General features: G+C 39.3%; 1 protein-coding gene across 38 annotated transcripts in view; it reads right to left on the bottom strand.

Annotated features, from left to right (window-relative positions):
* Positions 1-21,736, bottom strand: part of SGMS1 (sphingomyelin synthase 1) — a 313,746-nt gene that overhangs the window by 31,625 nt on the left and 260,385 nt on the right. For 32 of the 38 annotated variants that reach the window (XR_012417915.1, XR_012417916.1, XR_012417913.1 and 29 more), the window contains one exon: positions 5,901-6,754. The exons of the other annotated variants lie outside the window; for them this stretch is intronic. Coding sequence is in view for 28 of the 32 variants with exons in the window: in XM_065521104.1 (XP_065377176.1) it covers positions 5,901-6,523 (623 nt within the window). In the remaining 4 variants the exon portion in view is untranslated. The remainder of the gene's footprint in view (positions 1-5,900; positions 6,755-21,736) is intronic. 38 annotated transcript variants of the gene reach the window in all.

Below are 21,736 nucleotides of genomic sequence, written 5' to 3' on the forward strand. Positions count from 1 at the left end.
CTATTGAATAAAACACAAACCAAAAACAATCAGATTAGCATCTGACAAAAGCAACTGCCAATCAGTACAAAGATTATGTCCTTGGAAATTAGATTCCATTCACAGAAGAGAGGAAAATGCTATAGATAAAATCTCTTATGTTGGCAGATACCCACTTAACAAATAAGGCCCCACAAAGGTTTAGCAAAGTTTAAAAAACAAAAAAAAAAAAAAAAGAAAAGAAAAGAAAAGAAAACTCTTCCCCAAAGTGACCTCCAAACATTAAATACAGAATGCTAGTAAACTTCTAAAAATCCATCCTAGTTCTCTCAGCATACAATCCTAGAAAAGCCACACTGGAAAGTTGTACCTGTTCCTTCCTGCAGGATTAACAAAGCCCCTAGAAACAGTTCTAAAACTTGATGTCATGGCAGGTCCCAAGCAGGATCTGTGGTCATCATTTTTCTTCTTTACTTCCTTCCCTTTTGGCATGGGATCAATTTTCAGAGAAAATTGTCACCCACTAAGTGACCATTTCCATTTCACCAGCCTCACTACAAATCAATGCGACTGTTTATGCTAGAATGTTTTACCGCTGAGTTCTCTCTACCCCTGACCCCAACCCATAACCCAACTGTCCAATGGTTTCTTTTCTTTCTTCAGATCTTTTCACCACCAACCGACTCATATACCCTGTGACATTTAATTTCTCCTTATGCAACTGTCTTATGCTATTCCTTTTAGGCAAATGTCTGACCCAAAAGAAGCTATGGTAGAAAACACATATCAAGATACACACCTGACTTGACTTTGCTCTGAAATAAAATATATTCAAACCAAGTTGGAGATTTCCCCAAATTAGTAAATGCTATTTCCCCACTAAATTCCATATACAAATCAGGGATTCACAGAGACCCCCAAAAACCTCATATCAGAAAGATACTGCAACAGGAGTCAGCCCTGTCATTATAAAAGATGAGACGCTCTAAGTGTCACAGCTTCTAGAAAGAGTTCGGCCCTTCTCATTACCCTTCCACAAAATGCATCACTAAACAAATGTTAACTGAATCTAAGTCATGATCATCTTCTACCTGGACTACTGCAATAACTTTTTTTTTTTTTTTTTTTTTTTTGAGAGTTTCACTCGTTGCTCAGGTAGGAGTGCAATGGCGCGAGCTCAGCTCACCGCAACCTCCATGCCCTGGGTTCAAGCGATTCTCCTGCCTCAGCCTCCCGAGTAGCTGGGATTACAGGCAAGTGCCATCACGCTGGCTAATTTTGTATTTTTAGTAAAGATGGGGTTTCTCCACATTGGTGAGGCTGGTCTCGAACTCCCGACCTCAGGTAATCTGCTTGCCTCCGCCTCCCAAAGTACTGGGATTAGAGTGCCACGCCCAGCCTGCAATGGCATCTCAACCAGGCCCCCTGCTTCAACTCTTGCTTCCCTAATCTCTGTAACGCAGCCACATTCTTTTAAACGCCAGTTTCATTCTTTTAAAACACCAGGTTTTTCATATCCTTCTCCCCAATGACTTACTGCCACACTTGAAATAAAATCCCAACTCCTTATCCATCCACAGCCCACAAGGCTAACACCTCACTGACCTCCTGCATCAGGGTTCTCTCCCAGCTAACTCAGCCACATGGGCCCTTGACCATTCCTCAGGTAAGTGCCAGAACTCTGCACTTCCTGTGTCTCCTGCATCAACTACTCTTCCCAAACACATGCATGGTATTGTCTCATTTAATTTAGATGTCTGCTCAACCATCATCTAATCAGAGGACTCTGCTTTCTGATCAGTCTAAAATACCAGCCTCTCCCCCACTCTCTCCAACACTCGCTAGTCCTTTGTACTGCTTTTTCTCCATCACACTAGCCAATATCATGTATTCATTTACTGCCTCCCTTACACTGGCCAGAATATAAGCTTCACGAAAGCATTGGGATCCTTTGCTCAGTGCAGCATCCCCAGGGCCTCTCAGTGCCTGGAATATGGTATACTGCTCAATAAATACTAGATGAATGAATGAATGAATTTTAGGTGAGCACTTTCTATGTGCTAGGCACTGGGATAGAAAGGTGAATGATGAATAGAATCTAGTTCTTCCCCTTGAGGAACTTACAATTTAGCAATGAAGGAGACATATATACAACTAATAGAATGAAATGTGATATGGGCTTAACGTGTTTGAGGAAAACTGTGGAGTGGAGTAGCTAGAGATAAGGCAGAAGAGATTGGGACCAGATGCTGAGGGCCCTTGAGCTTCAGGCTAAGGAGCTGTTTCTCCATCTGGGCACCCACTATGGAGTTCTAAACAGAAATGGAAAGAAGAGATGGATCTAAAATTAGAACCGAAAGAACTTAGTGACTATCTGGATAAAAGGAACTGAGGAGTTCTAGGTTTCTAGGAAATGCCACTGGCCAGAGAGAAGGAAGAAAAAGTTGGAAGAAAAATATAGTAAATCTGGTTTTACGTAAGTTGAGTTTGAGGAACCTATGACCACTACGCTAAGTCATAATTTATCTGGTGACTTGGAAACTCTGTAGTCCTGCTCCTTGGCTAAGAAAGCCACTTCCTCAGGTGTTCACCATGTCCCAGTAGAGCTGAGCCACACGTATCACACATAGGTGCCACTGTGTTAGCCATGATTTAGCCATGCATGAAAAATTCTTACATCTTCAGCCTTCATCAAATCTGTAAGTTTAATATGTTCTTTATCATGCTTTCTTAAAACAAGGGATACCTGTTTTGCAGTGAAGTCTGACACAAATGCAGAGATTTCCCAGGATTTTTTCCTAGTCAGTGGCTTGAAAGTCCAATTCTAAATGGGGAGACAACATTATTTACAATTTTAAAAACCAAAAATGTTCTCAAGGATAGGCATTATTGTTGCTTTCCATTTTGAGAGGTTATGGAAATCCCATGTGGATTTATGTATATATATATAAACATATATTCATACAGATATGCAGGGGAGACATTAAGAGTGAAAGGAGGAAAAAATTTAAGTACAAAAAAAAATCAAAACCTATGTTTAATAGTAAAGGACAATTGTTTACAACATAAAGATAGAACCAAATGTCACAATGTCACAAATTCAAGATTAAGATTTTCCAGCACCTCAAACATTTGGTTAAACGGATTTTTTGTTGTTGTTGGGATTTTTTGGCCAAATTCCAGTGATCTCATTTCTTAAGTGATCCTCCACAGTTTCATCCCATGATTCTTCTCTAAAAAGTAGAAGATACCGAAATAAGAAGGAAGGACTGATTTTTTAAGGGATCCAGGACTTTTAAAATCAAAGTAGAAGTATCCTGTTGGGAATTACTGGCCAAACAGGCTTAATTTGGAGAAGTCATATAAAACAAGCTCCTAAGTGGCACACCTCCTAGTGGAGATTGGGGATGGGGTCAACACTCAGAAGAGTCAAGTACAAAAAGAGGGAGAAGTTAACTCTCTGCTAAGAATATCCCATAAACAGAAGGATCAATTTCTCCGAAATGCCAGATAAATAAAACTGCTATATTGCAATAACCAAATAACTAGAAACAAAGGGTTCCTCTGACACTACAAAAGATTTTAACCTTCTCTATGAGAGCCAGGAAAAGGTAGTTTATCCATCTTCACTGCTTGATATGTTATCTGTATGTTTCTTCCTACCTCCTACCTCCTACCTCCTCCTACCTGTCTGGTGGGCCAAATACACTGAAGTGAGGTCACAAGGAGAGAGACAGGAAGCCAGCAATGGACCCCAGTAGAAGGACAGGGTGGACGATGCTTAGGATGATCATGACAACTCTGCTTTCATTTCCCACATCCCTACCCCACCAGAGGTGAAAATTAGAAAGGACTTAGTTGGATGCATTCTGGACACAAATGCTCTGAAGCTAATAAAATTCAAAGATAATTGGCCCATCCAATTATGTTAGAATCAAATAAAATGTAGTTGTATATGACAACAGAAATCATCTAGACTGAGACGCCATTATTTTGTGAGAAAAACAAGGCTCCTGAGATGTAAGGATCCACCCAAACCACTCAGCAAGTTGGACATACCTGAGGCCAGATCCCAGGCTGCCTGCGTTCCAGCACTGAGTTAATTTTGTCAAATCAACTGGCTTCTTGCTTTGAGCAATTTAAATATATAAATGACTACAGTATTGGCAATAAGTACCAGGAAAACACAAAATCATAAAGCTTAAAGAGAAACAGATTTGAGGAAAACTCCCTGTTGGGAAAATTGTAATTATTAATATACTTCAAGAAAATTAGTTTTATGGTTAAGAGGATACTTTATAAGAATAAAATTACTTAAAAGTCACAGTTCTGTGAAAGATTCAGATTTGCAACTGTTAAGATTTACTCAAAGTTATATTCTGGGGCAGTAAATTATTTGCTTGAATATAAAAATTTTGACAAAAAACCGGAAAAGCAGCAAACTTACAAAAACAAAACAACAAACATCAGGGAAAACCCAGGAAGCATAATTTGAGTTGACCTTGCCTTTGTACAGTACTGGCATTTTGTTCCAATGGGATTTTAGGAAAAAAGTTTAAAAGTCAAAAAGGCAAAAGCAGAACTAAAGTTTGGCAGCAAAAATAATACACTTAATAAACTCCAAGCATCTTGTATTTCTAAAGCCTATTCCTGTTTATTATCCTCTTAAAACTAAAGGAACAACAACAACAAAAAGGTCTTCCACCAAATTAAATGCAGCCCAGACCATCAATTCTACTTCAGATTCACCTTGAACTCTAGGACTGTCAATCTGTCTGTAAATAAACACTGATCAGTTAAATGGCTTTCTTTATACCAGTTAAGACCATCCATTCCTGGGAAAGTGTCAGGAACTGCTTTTATTTCAATTTGCAGGTATATAATTTATCAGGTTCAAAAAAAAAGAGTCCTTATAAAACATACTAGGAAAAACCTTATCATTTCTGTCAAAGAACATTCAGCATGAACTCTCGGTGTGCATTTTGTTTTCTTGCTGTAAGATGAATTCCTTAATATTTAACCACGTGGTGGATCATGAAACACATTCCACCGGACAGAAACTCAGCTCTTTAACAAACCAATTTCCAACCCTCATTCATGGAAACCATAAGGTGTTCCTTTAACTAAGGAGAAGATCAAACATCAGTGAAGGGACAATGTAGGCAACCCAAGTAAATAGCCTGTCTGAGGGGGTCCATGCTGAGTTTACAGCTTCGGATGTGAAAGCCACCTTGGATACACCTGAAACTAAGTGGGAGTTGCCTACTTAACACTCTGAGAAATTTGAATGGAACAATCACATGTTGCTTTAAGTAGTAGTAGTAGAAGGTGGGAATCCATTTAGGTCCATCCACATCCCACGTACCCAAAGTCATACCCTGAGGGTATTGTTTTCCCAACAACCCAAGCCACTCTGGAGGAGGTGTTCTGAATTCTGTGTGAAACATCTTTAAATATATATTGCTAAGGCTCCAGATATCTGACTCTGTGTGGGAAAAGCTATGCAGCCAATTTATAGTGCTTAGGCCAACTGTCATTTATTTAATGGGTTAGTAACACCAACCAAGACTAGGTGGTTGATCTGTTGTTCAATAGCCTGTACTGTGTGAAGATGTCTGAGAGTTTTCTTTCTTATCAAGTGAAAACAGAGCATCATCTCTAACGGTCTTATTCATCATTCTGTATGAATCTTGCATAAAAGAGGCAACGAACAGCATTTTCTTTTAAAGCTTCCAGACAGTAAGTTAGTCCAACAGGGTATGTGTTTAAAAAAAAAAAAAAAAAAAAAAAAAAAAAAAAAAAAAAAAAAATTAGAATGTTTTGATCCCAACAAGTTGATAAATTTCATTTATAAATAATAATTAGATGTTTGGAGTGCAAATCCCATAACCATTGAATCTTAGAGCTTTTACTTGACTTACTTGTATTTTAAGAGCAGCCACTGAATTAACCAGAGTCCTACAAGGATCATGCCATTAATTTCACAAATAGAAAAGGCCCACTGCACCCGGTTAAAATGGTCAAAAAATGTGTCCGGTAGTGGAGGCTGCACCTCCTTAGGAGGTACTCGTTCATGGACGACCGAGATCATCACTGTGGTGAGAACAAAACAGGAAAGTGCGTAAAGAAAGGCCAGAAAAGTCTTGCCCCACTCCATGGGGTACTGAGAGCGCTCCAGTTCTGGCATGGGGATCTTTATCATCTCTTTCCTATACCCATTTGGCATCCCGTTGGGTTTAATCTTGATGCTGAAGCTGCCATCGGGGGTGGGGATGTCTACGCCAATGTTGAGGTGCCCGTTGGCATGGCCGTTCTTGTGTGCTTCCAAATGGTGCTCCATTTTCAGGGTTTCTATCATGTCCAGGAGCCGCTGCCCGTTGTCAGAGGAGACTCGGCACAAAGGGGGTTTTTTGAAATCCTCTTGGGTTAGGTTGATCAAGTCCTGGCCTGTGAAATGCTCCAGAGGCTCACAGTATTCTGGCATAGCATTCTCCAGCAGCCAGTCTGCCACCTTCTTGGGTGACCAATAAACCACTTCCTTCATTGTACTGGCAGACAGCAGGCAGTCCCCAGCTCACTCTTGGCAGGTCAGCAGTCACTGTTCCGACAGGGCAGGACACTGTCCTGCCTCGGCGCGTTCATCCTGTGGGGCCTCATGAGCAGAGACTTGTTTGGCAAGATGGTCAGGGCAGTTTTTAAACACCTCATGTAGCTGTCCAGGGTTCCTGAGTGCCCAAGCATTAATTCACCTCATTTCTGAGCAGGATTCTTCCTTCTGTGAAAGCAAGAGAAGATATCAAGATACTGTACTTCCAAATTACCCCTCTCAAAATGCAAAGCCTTATATACATAAGGAAAGTAGAAAACCAGTTATTGGTAAACTTAATAGTTTTCAAACTTATTCATTTCAGGGACCACTGATTTCCTGGTTATTAGTCTTCTGTGACACATATTAAATTGGATCTGAAAATAGATGTTGTCAAAGGAGACTATTTTATATAATTTCCAATGGTCTATTTTCTAAGAAGCAATTTGGCAGTGCTTTGGACACTTTTCAACCTGGTCAAGAGACCAGGTATTCTCTTTGTCCTTACATGCTTCCTGAGATAATTTAAAAGAATAAAATATATTTGCTTACTCTACCTTGTGAAGAATGTTTAAAAACGTACATTAACATACAGCAACTCATAGAATTGCTGAGCTTCAAAATCAACTGGTTTAATTCTTTTTTCAAAAAAAAAAAAATCAGTGAATCCCCTCTTCCATATGTGCTTAGGTCCCAAATGTATAAAAGATCTACAAATGCCGCTGCTTGGGTTGAAGCACAGCTTCATTTACAAATGAAGAATCTGAATTCTAGAAATGTCAAGAAACCTGCCCATGGCCAAGTAGCAGTCGGCATAGAAGAGTTACAAGTTAAGTTTCTGAGTTCTAGTTCAGTGGATGTACTTATTAAAATACTTTACTATGTGAAAATAACCAAATGCATATCTGTAGGGAAGATTCTAAAGTAGGATTCAAAATTTTATAAATTTGTGCATAAATAGAAACATACATGTATAACGTGTATATATAATACATATAACTGTAATTATGGCTAACTATGGTACACAGGCTGAGAATCCCTAATGCTAAAATTCAAAATCCAAAATGCTCCAAAATCCTAAACTTTTTGAGAACTGACATGATACTCAAAGAAAATGCTCATTGGAGCATTTCAGATTTTTGGATCGGGATGCTCAACTGAGTGCATCCTGGAAATATTCCAAAGTATCCCCAAGATTGAAATCCAGAACATTTCTGGTCCCAAGCATTTTGGATAAGGGATATTCAACTTACATAATATTGTATAAAACAACTGGAAAGAAATATATCACATATTAACTGGAGTTATATTTAATGATGGTTCTGTAGGTATTTTCTACTTTTCTCCACCTATTTTTCTTTAATAAGCATATATTACTTTTATAACAATCATACAAAATGAAAAACAAGAAAAGTTAAAAATAAGAGACCTTAACAAACTCCTTAACAAAGCATAATAATAGCTAATGAAATGTGGCCTTTGGCAGAAGATGGACCACAGTTTGACTCTCAGCATCTCCCATACATAATCCATTATGTGAGTTTCAGCTTATTCACCTCTAAAATGAAGATAATAATCAAGTATTTCCTTCACAGGGTTGTTGTTGATATTTAAGAAATCATATCTGAAAGTTCATGAAACATAACCCAGCTCTAAAAGCAGTGATTTTCAAATGGGTATGTGGGTACCCATATCCTTTTGTTTTTCTTCCTCAAATTATCTGTCATATCCAGTAGCCACTGTCCACTACATCTCACTATGAAAAAAAACTCTATCTACCAGTGGGCTAATTTTTTTTTTCTCAAATGATGACTGTTGCAAAGATCTGGAGATTTAAGGGCTTGAAATGCTATTTCCCTGAGTATGTTTTTGTGAAATAATAATCTGATAAAATCTTCCAAGTTTTTTTAAAAAATATAGCCAAATAAGCCTAGGAATGCATACTGTAATCTCTCCTGGGGACAGCAGTATGCATTAGGATGTTAAACGCTCCAGGAAATCCTCCAATCAAGAATCTATTTTGAGAAAAGATTTTTCAAGCTGACTTCATCAAGGCTATCCTACTCCTTGCCCCTTTTCCTACAGGACTCATTTCTACTGAATCCCAAAATCTTTTGCTTGTCAGGGGGAGACAGGGTCTTACTCTATTGCCCAGGCTGGAGTGCTGTGGTGCAATCATGGCTCACTGCAACCTCTATCTCCTGGGCTGAAGTGATTCTCCCAACTCAGCCTTGCAGAAGCTGGGACCACAGGTGCATGGCACTGTATCTGGCTAATTTTTAAAATATTTGTAGAGATGTGGCGGGGCAGGGGCTCACTACGATGCTTGGGCTGGCCCATATCCTACTTTAGAAAGAATCCCATCTTACTCTGGGAGTCCACTCTCAGTTTTTCAGTCCATTTAACAACCAATCAAGTGGCAACAACAGCTTTTAAAGATATTCCAGACTTTGCAAACAAACTGGGTGTTCCCTTCACAGAACTTTCCCTGTCACACCTTCCTGTGACTAAGTGTCTGTCTAGACTCCCCTAAGAGCTTATGAGTGAATGTGAAGCAGCTACAATGTTAAGTACCCATAGATCTACATGCCCAGGGCTCAGAAGATGCTCAATCAATGTCTGCTCAATATCTTCAAAAATATTCCTTAGACCTAGTAACGTGTAGATGGCTTAATGGAAAACAAACCTGCTGAAAATACCACTGACAATGAAAATGGCTGTAAAACAATTTGGATGGGCAAGGAGATTAAGATGGGCATTCTCCAGAGAAATGTAAAACCAAAGTACATCTCTGACCACTTAAAAACCACCGTAAAGAACTTCAGTTGCCACCGGTAATGCCCAGAGTGTCGAGAAGACACGCACACCAAACGGGAGTTCTGGCAGAAGGTCAGGAAGAAAAGGGGACCTCCTTGGCCTCAGACCCAAGGCCTCCCCTCAAACCCTCTCCAGCAGAGTTAGGAAAACAGCCAAAGGAATCCTCAACATCTTGAAATGGGTATGAAAACTCTAAAGAAATATTCTCAGTGGAGTGCTGAGGCCCAAGGGAGATGAACAAAGGCTTTTCACCTAGGTTCTTCATTTCCCCCTTGCCCAGCACAGGAAGTCAGCCAAGATAGGAAACTCCCTGAGAACCACAGGGACAGACAGAAGCCAAAGTGTTATTTTAGTTCTCTCTGATGGGAGGAAGAGTCACATAATCTCTCAAGAGATAATCAACATTTTAAGAAATATTTATTTATTTATTATTTTACTTTAAGTTCTGGGATACATGTGCTGAACATGCAGGTTTGTTACATAGGTATACATGTGCCATGGTGGTTTGCTGCACTCATCAACCCATCATCTAGGTTTTAAGCCCCTCATGCATTAGGTATTTGTCCTAATGCTCTCCCTCCCCTTTCCCCCTACCCTATGACAGGCCCCAGTGTGTAATGTTCTCCTCCCTGTGTCCAGCTCCCACTTATGAGTGAGAACATGTGGTTGTGGTTTTCTGTTCCTGTGTTACTTCGCTGAGGATGATGGGTTCCAGCTTCACAAACCCATAGCCAACATCATACTGAAAGGGCAAACACTGGAATCATTCCCTTTGAAAACTGACACAAGACAAGGATGCCCTCTCTCACTACTCCTATTCAACATAGTATTGGAAGTTCTGGCCAGGGCAATCAGGCAAGAGAATGAAAGAAAGCGCATTCAAATAGGAAGAGAGGAAGTCAAATTGTCTCTGTTTGCAGATGACATGATTGCATATTTAGAAAACCCTATCATCTCAGCCCAAAAATTCCTTAAGCTGATAAGCAACTTCAGCAGTCTCAGGATACAAAATCAAAGTGCAAAAATTACAAGCATTCCTATACACCGATAATAGACAATCAGAAAGCCAAATCATGAGTGAACTCTCATTCACAATTGCTACAAAGAAAATAAAATAGCTAGGAATTCAAATTACAAGGGATGTGAAGGACCTCTTCAAGGAGAACTACAAACCACTGCTCAAGGAAATAAGAGAAGACACAAACAAATGGGAAAACATCCCACGCTCATGGATAGGAAGAATCAATATCATGAAAATGGCCATACTGCCCAAAGTAGTTGATCGATTCAATGCTATTCCCATCAAGCTACCACCGACTCTCTTCAAAGAACTAGAGAAACCTACTTCAAATTTCATATGGAACTGAAGAAGAGCCCGTAAAGCCAAGACAATCCTAAGCAAAAAGAACAAAGCTGGAGGCATCACGCTACCTGACTTCAAACTATACTACAAGGCTACAGTAACCAAAACAGCATGGTACTGGTACTGAAACAGGTATATAGACAATCGGCTTTAAAATAGGAAAAAATCAAATGCTAGGAGCCAATTTAATAAGGGTCCATCAAGTATCCATCTGGCATTACAAGCATGGCAAGCACACATCTAACAAAGGAACTCGAATCTTGCAAAAGTGCACCCATCAGGGCCTCTTTGAGACATTGAGACAAATTAATGGCTTCTATTAACAAACTTAGACAACAAAATTATTCCTTCCTTAAAATAACCCCTGTGATTCCCCATAACTTGGAATTCTCTATGTATTCATCAAGAAGTTTAGATTCTTCCTTTAGTCTTTAAGGTCTTTCTCTGCAAAGCCTTAGCTGTCTACTCCACTTCATAATCCTTTTCTCCTCCCTGAATTCCTAAACCATGAATACTTGCGGTACACAACACAATTTAATGGTCTTATGTGTGTGCTATGGTAGAAAGAGTATTAGCCAAGTGAGCCAGGGAGCCTGCGTTTGAGAGTCTATCCAGCTACTTGCCTTCTTAACGAAGTCCTTTAGCCTTGCCAAGCCTCAGTTTCCTCTGGTAAATAGGATTAACATCTACCTTACCTACTGATATAGTTTGGCTGTGTCCCCACCCAAATCTCATTTTGAATTGTATTCCCATAATTCCCATTCTCCTCATGTGTTGTGGGAGAGAACCAATAGGAGATAATTTGAATCATGGGGGCAGTTCCCCCATACTGTTCTTGTGGTAGTGAATAAGCCTCATGAGATCTGATGGGTTTATCAGGGGTTTCCGCTTTTGCTTCCTCCTCATTTTCTCTTGCCACCACCCTGTAAGAAGTGCCTGTTACCTCCCACCATGATTCTGAGGCCTCTCCAGCCATGTGGAGCTATAAGTCCAATTAAGCCTCTTTTTCTTCTCAGTCTTGGGTATGTCTTTATCAGCAGCATGAAAACAAACTAATATAGTAAATTGGTACCAGCAGAGTAGGGTGTTGCTGAAAAGGTATCTGAAAATGTGGAAGCGACTTTGGAACTGGGTAACAAGCAGAAGCTGGAACAGTTTGGAGGGCTCAGAAGAAGACAGAAAAATGTGGGAAAGTTTGGAACTTCCTAGAGACTTGTTGAATGGCTTTTCCCAAAATGCTGACAGCAATACGAGCAGTAAGGTCCAGGCTGAGGTGGTCTCAGATGGAGATGAAGAACTTGTTGGGAACTGGAGCAAAGGTACTCTTGTTATGTTTTAGCAAAGAGACTGGAGGCATTTTGCCCCTGCCCTAGAGATTTGTGGAACTTTGAACTTGAGAGAGATGTTTTAGGGTATCTGGTGGAAGAAATTTCTAAGCAGTAAAGCATTTAAGATGTAACCTGGGTGCTGTTAAAGGCATTCAGTTTGATAAGGGAAGCAAAGCATAAAAGTTTGGAAAATTTGCAGCTTGACTATGTGATAGAAAAGAAAAACATATTTTCCAGGGAGAAATTCAAGCTGGCTGCAGAAAATTTCGTAAGTAGCAAGGAGTTTAATGTTAATCCCCAAGACCATGGGAAAAATGTCTCCAGGGCATGTCAGAAGTTCTTCATGGCAGCCCCTCCCATCACAGGCCCAGGAGGAAAAGGTTGTTTCATGGGCCGGGTCCAGGGTCCCTGTGCTGTGTGCAGACTAGGGACTTGGTGTCCTGTGTCCCAGGCACTCCAGCGGTGGCTGAAAGGGGCCAACATACAGCTCAGGCTGTGGCTTCAGAGGGTGGAAGCCCCAAGCCTTGGCAGGTTCCCCGTGGTGTTGGGTCTGCGGGTGCACAGAAGTCAAGAATTGAGGTTTGGGAACTTCTGCCTAGATTTCAGAAGATGTATGGAAATGCCTGGATGCCCAGGAAAAAGTTTGCTGCAGGGGTCCGGCCCTCACGGAGAACCTCTTCTAAGGCAGTGCAGAAGGCAGATGCGGGGTCAGAGCCCACACATAGAGTCCCTACTGGGGTACTGCCTAGTGGAGCTATGAGAAGAGGGCCACCATCCTCCAGACCCCAGAATGGTAGATCCACTGACAGTGTGCACCATGCACTGGGAAAAGCCACACTCAATGCCAGCCCATGAAATTGGCTGGGAGGGAGGCTGTACCCTGCAAAGCCAAAGGGGTGGAGCTGCCCAAGACCATGGGAACACACCTTTTCCATCAGTGTGACCTAGATGTGAGACCTGGAGTCAAAGAAGATCATTTTGGAGCTTTAATATTTGACTACCCCACTGGAGTTTGGACTTACATGGGTCCTGTAACCGCTTTGTTTTGGCCAATTTCGCCCATTTGGAATTGCTGTATTTACCCAGTACCTGTACCTCCACTGCATCTAGGAAGTAACTAGCTTGCTTTTGATTTTACAGACTCATAGGCAGAAGGGACTTGTCTCAGATCAGACTTTGGACTGTGGACTTTTGGGTTAATGCTGAAATGAGTTACGACTTTGGGGGACTGTTGGGAAGGCATGATTGGTTTTGAAATGTGAGGATGTGAGATTTGGGGGGTACACAGGCAGAATGATAAGGTTTGGCTGTGTGCCCACCCAAATTTCATTTTAAATTGTATTCCCATAATTCCTATGTATTGTGAGAGGGACCCAGTGGGAGATAATTTAAATCATGGCGTGGTTTCCTCCATACTGTTGTCATGGTAGTGAGTAAATCTCATGAGATGTGATGGGTTTATCGGGGGTTTCCATTTTTGCTTCCTCCTCATTTTTCTCTTGCCACTGCCATGTAAGAAGTGCCTTTTGCCTCCTGCATTATTCTGAGGCCTCCCTAGCCATGTGGAGCTGTAAGTCCAATTAAATCTCTTTTTCTTCCCAGGCTCGAGGTGTCTTTACTAGTAGTGTGAAAACGAACTAATACATCTACCTGCACACAGGCTGCTACTCCTGGGAGGATTCAATCATGTAAAAGGAATAAAAACTACTAATTACTCTAGGAAGTATATCTTGGTCTTCTTGTCACAACCTACACTTCTTTTCTGTTGCCTAACTGGGTTCACAGTAACACTTCATAAATATATACTGAAGCTGCCACTTACAAATGACATAATTTATAAAGCCCAATCATTCTGGCACACGAGTAAAGACAGCCTTCGAAATTTCAAGAGCAAATAAACTTTTATTTTTTCAAGCAAGCTTTGAAACTTAAAATAAAGGTATACATGCTGTTTTCCTGCAACTGATGCTGAAATTGTGCAAAAAAGGGAAAAGCTCATTGCTACGGAAGTGAACTGTTGGACAACTATTCAGTACTTAAAAGGTCACTGCTAAAAGGTGGACCCCCAAGACCCCAGAGCACAGCTCTGCAGGGTGAGGTAAGATTTACTTTTCCCTGAATTCACACACTGTGGTGTCTTTGAAAAGGGAAAGACAAAATATCATATCTAGACCCAGAAGACTGTATGGTAGCCTGGGCTCAGAGAAGAACTGCCACCATCACTCAGAAAAGCCATGCTGAATCCATTATTGGGAGAATGTTAAAAAATAACATACAGCCCAAATTAATAGACATTTTTCAGAACTGGGAATAATATAAGAGTAAAAATATGCATACATTCTTTATCCCAAAATAACACAAAATTTGAGAGACAGAAGCAGCACAGAAATACTTCGTTCATATCTAACTTTTAGAGATAAGTAAACTAAAATGCAATGAGGTTGTGATTGGTCTAAAATCTCATACATAGCAAAGAGTTGCCTTGGGCTAGACCAAGACCCAAAATGCTTTTCAGGCTCTCCCACTGAAAAATATTCAACAGTCTCACAGATCTAAGCTTGTATCAAGGGTAGTCTAAAAAGTTTCTTAAAATTATAATGGTGTTCTTTAGGATAAAAGCAGAGAAAAACAGCACATGTTCATTATAGATTCTAAGTTTACCAGGATTTTATATTTAGCCTCAATTTAGTAAAAAAGAAATCTGCTAAATTCAATTTGGCTCCGATTCTTAAAATACATATTTTAGACTTTAATATTATAAAAACCATCAGACAATATGCCATGACATGGTAAAAACTATGTATATTATTATCAAAGCCAAGCAGGTCTTTAAACAAAAAAGTAAAAGCAACTATTCTGGTAATGAAAAAAAAAATTACTAACCAAAATTAGTAAATAAATCATTTATAAATTTTTTATCCTTATTCACAAATGATCTATTATACTATCTTGTTATCTGGCATTTACTAGAAACAAGACACGGTTAACAATTTACCATGCAAATTACACATTGAACATAAGTTTTCAAGAATCAGAATACCACAAAATACCACAATGCAACTAGACCTGGGGCAATTGCTCAGAAAATCTGAATTCTAACGCTTGCTCTGGTACTAACCTGTACTCCAACCCCAGTGCCTCAGTTTCCTAGTAAGGAATAACTTATTCCATCCATTTACTCCACTAGTTAAGGGAATTTGCATGTACCTGACAGTGCTTTGGAAAACATAACACATAAAATGTAAGAAATTATTATGCTGAATATAATTTATTCTTTCCTTGACGATTCAATGGACTTTTAAAATGAATGCCATGAAATTAATAATTTAATTTTTATGATTTTTTTTTAAGGCATGAAGGACTGAAGTTTGAACAAACAAGCTGGCATGTCGGTGAAAAAAGCACTGAGAAACTATAGGATTCTAGATGTTTCTAAATGCCGATAATGATAAAAGAATGATGAAAGTAGTACATGCATAGTTAGTCTCATATACAGAGTGAACCAAATTTTTGGCTTCACGTATCATATCTCTAAAAACAAAAGCAGCTGGGCATGGTGGTTCATGCCTATAATCAATTGCAACACTTTGGGAGGCCAAGGTGGGAGAATCTCTTGAGGCCAGGAGTTCATGACCAGTCTAAGCAACACAGTGAGACAACATCTCTATTTTTAAAAATGTAACAACAACAACAACAAAAAATACATTTAATAATAAAAACAAAAGCAAAAGTAACATGGAGTACATACATGACTTTATTCTGATAGCTTATAGTTGACTTAAAGCAAGATCAAAATTTTGCGGGCATGTAGCATTTAGCTCAAACTTTGTAACACAAAACTACCTGTGGGGTACCTTGTTAAAGAGCAATACAAAACAATAATTGATATTATTTTATTATGAAATAGACTAAGTGTCTCTTTGTAAAAGCTTTAAGTTCAGACAAAAGTTTTTACATCTTCTAGAACTTTCCATAAAATAATAACCAGAACAGGTACAGTGGCTTGTGCCTATAATCCCAACATTTTGGGAGGCTGAGGCAGGCAGATAACTTAAGGCCAGGAGTTCGAGACCAGCCTGGGCAAAACCCGTGTCTACTAAAAATACAAAACTTAGCTGGGCGTGGTAGCTCACGCCTGTAATCCCAGATACTCAGGAAGCTGAGGCATGAGAATTGCTTGAACCTGGGAGGCAGAGGCTGCAGTGAGCTGAGATCCTATCACTGTACTCCAGCCTCCAGCCTAAGCAACAGAGCAAGACTTTGTCTCAAAAAAAGTAAATAATAACTTAACAGATCTTTTAAGGCAATGTAGCCCACTGAAACACTCATGAGATAGGTGTTCAATTATTCTCTAATTCAATTTGGATAGCTTTATTCCAAACAAATCTAATAAGCTATAGATTTGTTATTTAGCATTTGAAGAGTTAAACAGGAAGAATTCAAAAAAAGGGTATAGATTTGAAGAACAAAAATGGTTAGAGTAACAGCCACATAGTTTCAGCTGAAGGACCTACATATTTATTTCAGTCTACTGTTGAGAAAAATTTAGATTACTTTTGATGCCTTAACCTTTAAATTGTTCCTTATTTTAAATTGCTATTACATGTCGTGCTCACAATTCCATAGTCCAACTCTGGTTAGCAAATAAAATCATCCCCTGTGAGATGGCCCCTTGAATTAAGTGTGTGCTGACCTACTTTACTAAGATATAAGAAGAAGGGCTTGCTGGAGTGTATGTATTTTGCCTTTTTGGCTGGTAGACTTTAGGCTGTTAGAAGAGCCTTACTTAATGACATCTTTTGGTCTCCTCCACACTGTGTTTATTCAACAATGTCTAATACTTAAGATTTCACAACATCTGAAATATATTTCTCTCAGGAGTTGCCCTGTAACTTATGCAATTGATAGTTTCCCCCCTTTTCCCCACCTCTCCCCAAATGACCCATTCCATTGTAGTAGCCCCCAATGTTGTAAAAGGAAAGAGAGAATTTGGGGAGACAAAACAGCTATGATACAATGACAATAAATCAGCCATGTCCACTGTATACCATAAATCATGGTTTTATAGTTGTTCACTGAAGATATAAAATATAACACTGTTTCATACACTTCATGGAGAGTCCTGGCACCCGCAACATCAGCTAATTCTGCCTCCCCTTCCCCAAGCCTCCACTTGAGTCATTTTGTGACAGAATATATGTAAATATTTAGTGATCAGGAAATCCAAACAATCATTTATTATGGCAAAAAAACTAGAAAAAAAATCTAAAAGCTCTAGAGTGGAAACTGATTAAATACACTGTATAACAGAATACCAAGCCTCTGCCACAGACTGTACTGTATTTCCCTATCTATAGTAATACATATTTATAGCTTTGTAACATAAACAGGTTACAAACAAAATGTATTATTTTTGTAAACACATATTGCAAATATCCACAGGGAAAAAAGTCTAGAAGGTATACATTAACTTCTTAACCCTTACCTCTGGGTAACAGAATTGTGAAATAAATTTCCGCTTTACTTTTTTTCAGTATATTCTAATTTCTGATAAACATATATTACTTGCATTTAGAAGGGGAAAGGATATTTTCCCCCAAACATACTCTGTTTTTGAACATGTAGTCTGCTTTGTAAGTTTAAAAATACATGTTTCCTTCATTAGCTTTCTTAAAAAATATAAAATGAGCTTGCAGATTTCTCTAAATAATTGGAATCTTGGCTTTCTGTGTGTAATTATGTTCCCAAATTCTTCATATTCCCAAGACATAATGGTCCAGGCGTACAAGCCAAACCACCAAAAACGAGGAAGCTGAAATCTGAAACAAAGTGCATAAAGGAACTCCAGTCTCAGATATTTCCCATCATTCCAGAGGGAAAACAATAAGCTATTAGCTTTGCAATTGTTCTATCATCCTAAATTTCCTTCAATATCCATCCATCCAGGCTGCTGCAAAACAGCAAAGCCTATAAAAAACTCTGCCTGTTGTCACTACAATAAAAACTAATCTAATAGCTCTACTGACAACTAATCGTATTGTTTTTCCCACGGGATTTCATTCTTAGTACTAAATTACCAAAAACTCAGGAGATAATCTACTCCCACTCAACTGATTAACTGCCCCTCTGAGTCCGAACCAGCAGGACTGTTTCAATATTTGCCTAGTTAATCTGCAGAACTTGGACACAGATTCACTCTAGCAGTACTCAAGAATGTAGGACCTAATCAATGTTTCCAAATTCCATTAGCTCTCACAGGAGCTGCCACACACAGGCCTGATCTCATCTGCCCTGAGAAGCCTGGAAAAGTCTAAGACAGGCTCTCTATTTCCATCACACAACACTCAGTTCCTTTCACCCTTCTTCCTATCTTTTTCAAAATGAGAGCTAAATTCCTTCTAATTTGCTCCTCATTTAGCTGGAATAAAAATATTGCATGTGCCCTGGAATCCATCATAAAAGTAAGTTAAAACTGTAAAAAGCCAGATGGCTTAGGAAAAGGGTGAGGCCATGCTTTACTATCCTTTGCTTTTTAAGAATCTTTGATGCCATATTCTAAAGCATATCCACAGTACCCAGATTACTAAAACTACCTCTGTTTACTCATCTATAAAGTAAAAATAATCCTGCATTCTTTTGGGCAGTAAGAAAGATCAGAAATCTGACATGGAATTTAGTAGGGTCATAGCAGCAGGGGTTTTCAAAGCATCTATGGGAGAAAAAGTTCAGGTCCTTCTTTTCCTCCCTTTCCTACAGAAAACCCAACAGTGATCAGTCAAGAGCTGGCGATGGGGGTAGGGGTGGCAACTGGAGGTTGGGGAGGTGGCAGAGTCAGTGTCAGAACAGAGGAACAAGGTCAGCCTGCCCCCACCATTCCTTGATCCCTCCTCATCCCTGTCTCTCCTCACACCTCCAGGATTAAGCAAGCATAAACTAAAAAGGCTGCCCAAGGAAGTCATTCCATCAGGCTCTCAAGTTCACAAATCCATCAGAACCCAGGCACATTAAATCAACCTGGATCACAGAGAATATGCAATCGTCAGGACTGTGGCAAACAGGATAGGGCAAGCCATACCTACTGCAGTTAAAGATCAATTTTTTAAGGGGCAAAAATAAACAAAAAACATGGAAGCTGAATCTGGCCCATGGGATTGCCCCTTCCAACTTCACTCACTCTCTCATTCATTATATCTAATAATGAATTCCTGGAGATCCTATCTTGAAGACTCTCTTAAACTATTCCCTTTCCCTATTCCCATTTGCTTCTGCTTTAGTTTCTGCCTCCAGCCTGGCTCAACTGCAACCCTGTGCCACACTGCCATGAGATCTAGTACATAATCTGATCTCTTCACTTGAGGCTTAAGCTCCCCACAGTTCTCAAGATGACGTTCAGATGCCTTGACTTAGCTCCAAGGCCTTCCATGACACAGCCTATTTATTTACCTGTACTTTTCAGCCTTGCTCTACAAGCTCTGGGCCTGTATCATACCCATACTCAAGTGTTCCAGTAGATTCCCACACAAGCTAGTCATTTCATACCTTGAAAGTTGTTCCTTCTGCCTAGAATATTCTTCCTACCTCATACCTTCCTTTGTCCTTTCATTTGCTTTGGAATCTCTAGAGCTTGATGCATAGTACACACTTAATAGATGTTTCCTGAAACACCTAATTAAATGAGAATGCAAAGGAGATGACTTACAGTTCCAGAACATGGACCCAGTGATGCGTATCTCTTTTATACATCAAGCACATAAAAATCTATATAAAATATAACTGCTGACATTTTAACACCATAATCGGTTTCAAAACAAAGAAAAAGAATTTATCATGTGTCAAAAGAAGAATAATTTCAAATTCAGAGTAGAAAAGATATAAGTTAACACTTACATCCCACAGATACATCAGACTTGGACTCTACCTGCTAGGGGTTGGGGACTTAAGATCCCAGCCAAGGCAGAGGACTGAAACTTAGACCTTGAATAAAGCAAGAATCTCTCTAAGACCAGAAAAACTGGACCCATGAAACTGGCACACAATGATACAGAGTCCAGATTTACACTATCTGCATAGTGTGAAATTTCCAAGCCAAGAAATTAAGGTAAATACAAAAGAAAAACAAATATAAATAGCTCCTTAAAGACGCTTCAAAAAGCAATGGTTCACAGGGCTCCCATGGAAAAAGTAATCTTTGCTGAGGATGAGCAAATAATTGAAAATTATAAATCACACAAGGAAATGATCCACCATGAGGGAGATTTGGCAGGTGTGACAAACAGGAAGTTTACCAAAGCATGAATTTGATCATATAAAACAGGTCTGAAGAGGCTACTAAATAAAGAATTGAAACTACAATGTAAAAACAAGACATGATTTTTTTTTTTCCTTAAAGATAGATGTGTTTAAAGAAGGTACAGAGAAACCCTAGGTTGTCTCCTCTGGCCTGTGACCCACTGATACGTCAGGAAGAAGAGAGAGCAACATATTAAAAGCTGTTCAAAAGAGGAAGTAAAATCAGCAAAAATGTAAAGCATACAGATATAAAGGGAACTGACAAATTTTATCAAGCCTCAAGGATCTCAACAACCGAGCACCCACATCCTTTTTTGGGGGGTGAAAAGGGAAATAGAAAACTGAATCCAGTTAATTGAAAGATGAATCAGATTTCCAAAAAGGTATTTCACTGAACATATACGTTCTATCTCATGGTCTCCAAAAACTCCTCTGAAATGGTAGTAAAAGGATTTAAAAAAAAAAAAAAAAAAAAAAGGGATAAGAAATCAAAAGAGTCCAAGAGAACAGAAGAGGAGAAAACAGGGACACAATTTTGGAAGTTGGGAAGCACACGAATCAGTGGTGACACATCTAGCAGACCCAAAACAAGGAGCCCCAAGCCAGCAAAGGGGAAAGAAGCACTCTGATTTACATAACACTAAATATTTCCTATAGCCTTAAAAGTATGAGGAATTGGTGGCATCAAGTACCTTGGAAACGGTGTGAAAGTGGAGTTAAAAGGCCACTTAAGAAGTTCCTCTAGATTCTCACTTTGTACAGCTGAGCAACTGCCTCTCCCCCACACCACAGAATACTGAAGTTTATCCTCCGGAAAACAGAAATGGAGAGTTTCTAGAGTAGGGGACATCAAACACAGTTGAAAGCAGTGGTATCTTACTAAAAACAAGGGACAAAGTGAAAGTTGTCAAAAGATTAAGTAGGATCTGCCCTTGCCTTTTACCTCCTTAGGCACCTAGAATAACTTGCAGGTGAATGATCAGATGAATTTTTTTCTAGAAACACCCAAGATTTTAAGAAAAAAGACTTAAGGATACTGATCATCTTACACTGAAACCAGATAAACAAGCTCACCTCATGCAAAGAGTTTCCAAACAGTTTTATTTGTGCCTACTTTAAAATATGAATGGACAACTAAAAAAAAAAAATCACCAGCTATCTGAAGAAACTCCCTAATAAATATAAAAGCCAGAGATGAAGATAAAAAACAAGCAAACAAAAAGAACTTGGAAAACAGACTATGAAAAACTACTGCTAACATTTTCAAAGACATAAGGCATCAAAAAAGAACAAGATGGTACCACAAAAAGGAGAGAGAATTTTAAAAAGAGAGCTCCTATAAATTCCTAGTCAATATGAACAATTCAATAGGAA

This window comes from Macaca fascicularis, chromosome 9 (assembly GCF_037993035.2).
Source record: "Macaca fascicularis isolate 582-1 chromosome 9, T2T-MFA8v1.1".
NCBI classification, from domain to species: Eukaryota; Metazoa; Chordata; class Mammalia; order Primates; family Cercopithecidae; genus Macaca; species Macaca fascicularis.